Source organism: Planococcus citri, chromosome 1 (genome assembly GCF_950023065.1).
Source record: "Planococcus citri chromosome 1, ihPlaCitr1.1, whole genome shotgun sequence".
Lineage (NCBI taxonomy): Eukaryota > Metazoa > Arthropoda > Insecta > Hemiptera > Pseudococcidae > Planococcus > Planococcus citri.
In genome coordinates, this window is record NC_088677.1 from 31,128,437 (window position 1) to 31,136,731 (window position 8,295).

The 8,295-nt window shown below is 32.1% G+C and overlaps 4 protein-coding genes across 4 annotated transcripts; 2 read left to right on the top strand and 2 right to left on the bottom strand.

Moving 5' to 3' along the window:
* The first annotated feature begins 474 nt into the window (after positions 1-474).
* LOC135831343 (uncharacterized) lies at positions 475-1,577 on the top strand. The gene is made up of 3 exons (XM_065343748.1): positions 475-800; positions 886-1,019; positions 1,104-1,577. Exons 1-3 carry the CDS (start codon positions 477-479, stop codon positions 1,177-1,179), a joined length of 534 nt encoding a protein of 177 aa, XP_065199820.1. The 5' UTR covers positions 475-476; the 3' UTR covers positions 1,180-1,577.
* Positions 1,578-1,642: 65 nt separating this feature from the next.
* LOC135831342 (glycosaminoglycan xylosylkinase-like) lies at positions 1,643-3,904 on the bottom strand. The gene is made up of 8 exons (XM_065343747.1): positions 3,541-3,904; positions 3,256-3,474; positions 3,021-3,172; positions 2,755-2,948; positions 2,505-2,676; positions 2,235-2,432; positions 2,102-2,161; positions 1,643-2,018 (listed from the first exon to the last, which is right to left on the bottom strand). Exons 1-8 carry the CDS (start codon positions 3,685-3,687, stop codon positions 1,814-1,816), a joined length of 1,347 nt encoding a protein of 448 aa, XP_065199819.1. The 5' UTR covers positions 3,688-3,904; the 3' UTR covers positions 1,643-1,813.
* Positions 3,905-4,094: 190 nt separating this feature from the next.
* LOC135831344 (deoxynucleotidyltransferase terminal-interacting protein 2) lies at positions 4,095-4,986 on the top strand. The gene is made up of 3 exons (XM_065343749.1): positions 4,095-4,368; positions 4,446-4,610; positions 4,711-4,986. The coding sequence occupies exons 1-3, from the start codon at positions 4,228-4,230 to the stop codon at positions 4,921-4,923; spliced, it is 519 nt and encodes a 172-aa protein (XP_065199821.1). The 5' UTR covers positions 4,095-4,227; the 3' UTR covers positions 4,924-4,986.
* Positions 4,936-7,835, bottom strand: LOC135834444 (1-acyl-sn-glycerol-3-phosphate acyltransferase beta-like; the record flags this gene model as incomplete). The annotated part of the gene is made up of 5 exons (XM_065348327.1): positions 4,936-5,380; positions 5,459-5,627; positions 5,724-5,911; positions 5,985-6,118; positions 7,822-7,835. Coding segments are annotated over 5 exons (678 nt in total), but the record flags the coding sequence as incomplete, so codon positions are not given.
* Positions 7,836-8,295: the final 460 nt, after the last annotated feature.

Genomic DNA, 8,295 nt, shown 5'->3' on the forward strand with positions numbered 1-8,295 from the left:
AATCGGTCAACGTTTTTTTTGGAAAAAATTGAATTTAAAAATACGATAAAAATGTTATGACAGCTAGCTCTTCTATCGGATTTTTAGGTCCGAATCCGACCCCGGTAGAGCCGGGACCCCTGGTGGCGGGCAATTGTATTCAATTCAAAATTCTTCATTTCACTGAAGATAACATTCGAATGATGAGATGACCATTCAATGCTCTTGATGTCCTTTCAGAGTGAAAATTGAAATATGCAGTCTGCTGCAGCGAAGACTTTTATATCTTACAGTTGTTCAAGTGGTTGTGAGTGTTGGTGCTGCGACCCTTCCGTACTCAGTTTCGACGATTGGAAGAGTGTGATTGAAATATCAAGCGAGTTGTACTTCAATTCACGATTGGTTGTGGAATTAAAGAGTGAGTCTTATTTAATTTAGTTACCTAAATCTCATTGCATTCAATAGTAATCTAATGCTTCGAAATTTCAGAACGCGGTATGGATGCCGAACAGCAAGTCACTCAATGTTCCCAACAATTCCTCAGCCATCCTAACCGCCAAAATTTATCAAATGTTGACGCTTTTAAATATATTTTCTTGAAATTTTCAAAATACTCCTCTTGTACAATCGCAACTTGCGATAACCGAGACTACCGAAACGGTCCGTTTAATGCATACGAAATTAATTTGGATTCCGTAGACTTCGATTTTGCTAAAAACTTCGTTCTGGAAGTTACCGCCGAAGATTGCCCACAAACGAAGCATAGGTTTTTACTCGTCGTCACCGAGGATCCTGATCTTGACGTTATGATAGTTGTGAAAGTAATAAATTGAATGACGCTAAATACTGTTATCTTAGCATGAACATAGTATGATAATGGTTAATCATTTTTAATTTTAAAACTAGACGATTGGTGTAAAACCTATAAGATCATGTGCGGCGGCTTACTCATCAAATCCGTTACTTGTACCTACCGAACACTTGCCAAAGTATTTGCGTAAACTATGGTCGCGCTTCGATACCGATTTTTTTCGACCGATGTATGTAATGTTCATGTCTATGTACGCGTAGTACAACATGATCGATTTTCAATAGTTTGAACTAATTTTCTTATTTTAATACAGGTTTGAACAACCTATCTACAATTTACCAATGTCACAAGGATCTTCTGGAAGCTTATCAAGGTGTAGCAGTTTATAAATCCATCGACATTTACATCAAAAAAAGATAAGGCCGAATATTTAGAAGAGAAAAAAGGAAGAAGACGAGGCCAAATTCGAAAACCTCTGCAAAGTGATGTTAAGATATTCTCGATAAAAAAAAAGTCGAAAAAGTCGTCGTTAGTAACAGAACTAATTATGATGACATGCCGATGCTGTTCGTTGCTTTATCAGCATAGAAATAATCCAACTTCAATTTCCCCAAATTCCTATTTAAAAAAAATTGAAGTTGAATTAGATTACCGGAGTGAGATTCTTCTGATTGGTAAGATTTTTTAAATTACAGCCGAAGTGTATGGTATCTTGTTCTTTACAATCTGTAGAAAGAAATTTATTATTTGTACTAAAACCATTGAAAATAAAGATTATTTTTTGCTATTTACATATTATATTAAAGATCTCCTCATCTCAAACTCAATTCGCAAAATTCAAAAAATCAAATATTTAATAAAAAAATCACTTTACTAAATCATATAAGAAAAATGAAAAACTGGAGCAACAGATATCAAAATTTAAAAAACATGATAATTTACACCTTATCAACATTAGGTACTCGGTTAGAATACTTTACGAAATTCTTATTTATTTAAAAAATTACAATTAGCAATTAGTACCTAATTTAAAATCACATTTTGCATTCCTTTTCTCTTAAAACAATCTTTTAAAACAGTAAAAATGAGTAAAAGTCTTCTTTCGAGAGCAATAAAATGTTTTTCATCAATGACGAGATCAGGATCAGCTGCCATAAGTTTACGAAGCCAGTATGATAAATTTCCTCCTCTTAAATGTAACAAAGTATTCCACGTTGAATTTCGAAGTCTAGACATGAAATGTATAAATTAAACTGTCATACCAATAAAATGAAGATCAATGTATATTGAGTTGAAATAGTAGATACTCACAAACAGCATTGATACAACGGCGCTAAGATGTCGATATGGTCAACGTAGGGATTGCCAAAACTGAAAAAAAAAATAAAAAATGTTTACAAACGATTAATACTTATACGAACATTTCTGGAATTATTTTGCTTACCTTTTGCCATTATCGAAAAAAATCATTCGTGGTACACCGCTACTTTCAACGTACTCGTAATGATGACGATCTCCGTTGTCTATCAAAAAATCAAATATCGATGCGTCGACGAGATCAAAAAATAAAGCTGCATTCTGTTTCTTGGAATAAAATTTTGAATTGCGGACATAAGTACAGTACTTATTATCAGTTTCCCACCTTAAAAACGAATTCTCTCATAAAAATTGAAATCATATATTTTTCATATTGTCATCAATGTGAACAACTCACTTTGCCAATGATTTACATTTGTAGGTTCTACCCCAAGGATGTCTAATCAATTTCAATTTATTGTCAAAAGACACGAATATGATTGCAGTTCCCTCTAAAATATTCGATTCGGAACACAATAAGTCTGATGGACTGCAGTAATGGCAAACTCCATAAAAACAGGTGTAATTATCTAAGAAACGAAAAAAAACACAAAAATAAATAACTAAAACGCAAATGAATCTTAGAAGGAAAAGAAATTGATTTTTACTTTTTGAAATGAAAGTTTCCAAAAGAGCTTGATCTGATACAAGCAATAATTCGTTTATGTTCAACTTTCTGATAGCTGCCACCGGGACTTTCTTAAAATCGAAAAGTATCGATAAATAAAAAGCCACAACCTCTCCATAATGTCGATCTTTACCAGAGTAAACGGATCCGTTGATAACTTCATTGGTACGATACCTGAAGAAAAGTTCACTATGAAATACCTACATCCAATTTAGTACATTGCATTAGAAATTAGTTAATGAATACCATTTTGGTTTGAAAATCGCAGTTATGTTATTCGATAGCTGAAGTAAGAGCTTAAGTTGAGATCCTCTTCCTGAATTAGAAGCTTTCAGTAAAGTTGCAGTTTTCAAGACTTTGATGAGCTGCCCATTGGTAAAATAAATTTGTTCGATTGCCTGAGAGCAGACAAGTATATTTTAAAAATGTGAGTTGATACAAGCTAGTGATGTAAGTATTCTCAAAAATTGAATTTTTTTACCTCATTGCTGGGATTACTTCGAATTAATGTTTCCTTGAATTGATTAAACCTTTTTGGCAATTCAGCAGAATTCGGTGTTTTTTGAAAAAAATCACTCAATTCGCGTTTTAGCTGCGTTATTCTATTATGATAGAGTGTGGTGAGATTTGATACGACACATTGCTTTTTTGCTATATTTTCTCCATGGTTTGAACCTTTTTCTACATTTTTCTGCACAGCCTATGAATAAAATCAGCGAATTAGAAATAAATCGAATAATTGAATATTCCAGATATTTCCACTTACCAACACAGGAGCAGTATTTGGAACATATCCCACGAGCCATATGAGTTTGTAAAATAGATAGAAATTTACTGAGAAAAAAAGAAATAAAACCAGGATAAAGATTTTAAGAGAAACATTGAAACTACAGTATTTTTTAAAGAAGAACATAAATGTTTTGCATGACTACAGTTCGTGAAAAAATTATGAACTGCTCAAGGTACGTACATCATGTTTTTAAGAATCCGGAGGTACCGGATTGGAATTACTCCCTTTCTTCAATGAAAGAAATGTCCCATTTATAATTTCAATCGAATTATTTCAATAACTATTTCCCTTGCCGAAAATTCGAATAATTATTTTTTTTTCAAAAACGTTATCATTTTCTTTATCACCTTCTCCTTCGTTAATTTTTTGATTATTTATTTTTTCATGTCAAAGAATCATTCAGTGTTGCCAAATTCTAGAGTAAATTACACAAAACCCGTTATTTTTAGTTTTTTCTTTTTGTGAACATTGAAAAAAGAGTTTTTTGAGATCGAATTCCAATATTTTTTCAAAAATGCCAATAATTTAATTATCAAAAACGTGTGTTTTGAATTTTTTGATAAGTTTTGAGTCAGCTCAGTATTTTTGAATTTTGAACATTTTTCTGAAACTACCGACTAATTAAATTGTTAAATGTAGTGTTCGATTACATTTCAGAAAAAAATGATCAAACTTGACATTAATAAATCGAAGAACACGGTAGAAGACGTTCTTCGAAGAAGTGTTATCGGTGAAGGTTTTGAGAAGGAACACAAAGTTCCATTGAATCATGTTAGCAAAAGAAGACTACAGAAACAACGTCAGGTAAATCCATTCGAGTTCATTCACCATTCACATTCCTCTAATTATTTACATTCAATTCCAATACTTAATTCTCGCAGGATGAACGTGCCAAAACCACAGGTGAAAATTGGTTCAATTTCCCAGCCACTAAACAAACCGAAGAAATCAGAAAAGATCTCGAAGTACTACAGATGAGATCAGCCCTAGATCCTAAAAGATTTTATAAACATAACGATATGAAAACGTTACCAAAGTACTTTCAAGTAAGTTCCACCCAAGTCGGTTACATTTACACCGGTGAAGTTCACCTTCACCGATCGATATCAAATTCTCACGTCAACGGTGGAAATTATTTATTTACAGGTTGGACGTATTGTTGATACACCAGTTGATTTCTACAGCAGTCGTATTCCTAAGAAAGAACGTAAACCTACCATCGTCGAAGAATTACTTGTAGATGCCGAATTCAAAAAATACACGAAACGAAAGTATCAAGAAATATTACAGTCTGATCCTAAACGTAGGCGGAAAGCTCAACAACACGCGAAAAAATTAAAAAAGCTGAAACGTAAATAAACTATCGTCGAATTAATTTTTATATATTTATTTTTTAACAATAAATAACTTTTTAATTATCAACAGTTCACTACATTTCTTAGGATTAAAATTTGGTGCATAAAATTAACATGATTAGAAATGCAAAAGGAAAACTCATTTACAACTACGTCAATAATATAAGAAGACAAAAAAGAAGACTCGAAATATATCAAATTTAAAACATGAAAAAAAAGGACTTTTCATGCTGCAAAAAAAAAGCGTTTAAAAATTCAACAAGTGCTTGACTTTACTACGGGTCAGTTTTAGAAAGTATACTGTTTTCGTAATTCTTTCACACTCGGCGGTGTCAATTTAGCTGTCAGTTTCTTCATAGTAGTTCTCATTTTATTTCTGGTTTCTTCAATGAGCTTCGATACGTCATCTATCGATAGGTTGTCTGTTCTAATAGGCGATATAGCTTCAATTGTCACGTAACCTTGGCAAAGGAAAAATATTCGATTAATATAATGATTAATGAACTGCTTCGTATTAGAGTAAGCTGCTGGACACTTACCAGGATCAAATACTTTACGATGATTATCGATAAAATAATAATTGGAAAATACCACAGGCACTATTGGTAATTGTTCCTTAATTGCTAAGATGAAAGCACTTTTCTGAAAGTCGCGGATTCCCTCGTCCGAACGATTGTTGATGATTTCAGGAAATATTAAAATACTCACCTACCAAAGAGAAGAAGAAATCAAGGATAATTTGTAGGTAGAGATGCCTAGATTTTGGCTAATTTTAATTTTTTAAATAGGTAGGTAGGTACTTACATTGTCGTGTTTTAACTGCTTAATTTTAGAAGGTAATAAATTTTTATGACTAAATAACTCATCCGATTCGTTTATCAAAGTGAAACGATTGAGTCGAGCACACAGTCCAAAGGGACCAGAGTAAATACAGTCGTCATTCGCCAATGCAACGCAAGATGTTTCCAAATGAGCATATATTTGCGAAACACCTATAAAATTACGAATGTGTTAGAACCTTGTTTCGCCTCATTTTTTACTTCGAACTTCGAAAAATTTAATCACCTAGTACGTCTAAATTGTTTTGGTGATTTGCCACCAACACACAGGACTCGTTTAGTTTCAAATTTTCCACACCTTTTATGCTCCATCTTACATTGAGTATTTTCGAAACATAGCTAAATATTCTTCTTACGATGCTGAAACAAAAAAATAAATAAATTTAATTAGTTAATTTACTAATACAAACTGCACTGCAGGTGTAAAAATATCCGTTACTTATAAGTTAATTATCATTCTGAAGCATTCAAGCATGTAACCCAAAATGATAACAATTATCTACAGGAAGCTAAGTTGGGTGAAGTTTCGACAAAATCAACTTTTTTCAGTGGGAAAATGGCGAAACCATCTAAATACCTACACCGATGCAATTTTTTCCAAAATTGTTATCGATCGAACATCTCCATCGCACATTATTACGTAAAATAGGCAACCTGGATCTATTCCACATACCTCAGCATTTTTTAAATATACCTACACGTTGGATTTTCCGCGATAAATAATATTCAATAAAAATACTTACGAAGCATTGGTAAAATGTAATGGTCTGCATAATGTAAATGGTATAAAAACAACACTAACGAAGGTAATCAATGCTTTAAATATGAAGAATTTGAAATAATAACGAAATTTAGCATTCAAGTCGTACAAAAAAGGTAATATAATTAAGAAAATTAAAAAAAGCAATTTTAAAATAAACGTTAGTATAACTAGTGCCATGTTTATGTAAAAAAAAATCGATCTAACACAGTGTTACCATTACGTCTAGTTGCACTTGACATGTTTACTCTTGCTGACGTTTTTATTCCTAGCGGAGCGCGGTTTCACTTTCGCTAAAGGCTGATTTGCCAATTAAAACACCGTCGTTTTTACTTTGTGTATTTGATAATGAAAATTTGGAACACTTTGTAGGTAGTATTTTTTCGGTCAAGAGCATTTTTTAGCATGATGTTTTCCTTATCAGCGGCATCGCGAACAGAAGATAATTGAAATTTGGAAAGGTTCCTTTGGGGGTGGAATTTTGAAATTATGTGGGCGTCGATTTTCATTATAAAATAATTCAAAATTTACTACCACACTGAGTAAGAAACTGAAAGATGTATGTTCGTGAAGACCTTATGGAAATTATTTCGCGAAAAATAATCTGGCATAACGAAAAGGAGTCATCCAAGTTTCCTCAGGTGAGAGTAGGTATCGTTATCAAAATGCAGCCAAATTACATCTCTCGGCTCTGAAATTATTTTTTACTCGTGAAATATACCTACATCAATCATAACACGATGATACTATTTAGAATACTGCGGTGATTCAAATTTAAAAGCTCAATAGATAGATGAGTTAGCTGTAGCTTTAAAAGTAGGTACTACCTACTAATAAACAGTTTGATTCGTAGGTTCTACGAGTAATTTGATGAGATAATATAGATAACTAATCGTGTTATTTTAAACCTTTCGTCAATAAAATGGAAAATATTTGATTGGCGAATCCGAAGAAACATATTGTTTCGAGTATCTAATCGTGTTTTGCAAGTAGAGGAATGAAATTGATATTCTGCTAACAAAAATATGTACATGTTTGATTTCAGAATTCAAATCAAAAGTATTATTAGCTAGGTACATATAGTTAATGACAATGTTACATAATCTATTATGATTCAAGTTGAACACGATGAATTTAGCAATTGTACCTACTTAAAACTCCCAATTATCAAAATACTTTATTATACTTCCAGAAATATTGATTCTAAACGAAGAAATCTCCTTCTAAAATTTGATTTCTATTTAAACCTTTCATCGCAGCAAATACAAAAAAAAATAAATAAAATACTTAATTAGGTATTTACCTTCTTCGGATAAACCACCATCGCCGAATTAATGATCAGCTCGGATGAATCGAAACGAAAAACATTTTAATCTGAAAAATAAACATAGTTTTTATACATGCTAAAATAGCTTTCCTATCCGATTCGATGAACGTTTTTGCTTTTGGTTCTCGTTATATCTACCCTCTCGACTCGGACAACATTAGATATTTTCTCGTCTCATTATTTTTTAACGAGGAGCCTTTTCTCTTTTGGGTATTTTAATTTTGCTGTTTGACTTTTCAACGTGTATCATGCGTGAATACTTAGCTAATAACTACTGCTTGGAAAATAAAATACGAATCAGCGAATTAAAATGTTGATTTTGAAGTTGAAATGATTTTGTTTACGCTGAATAAATCCACAAAACGATCCTAGCACAACAAACTAACCTACGTTCATTATTTTCTCCGATATAAATTAAAAAAGAAAAAATATTAAATTAAACGTGGAAAA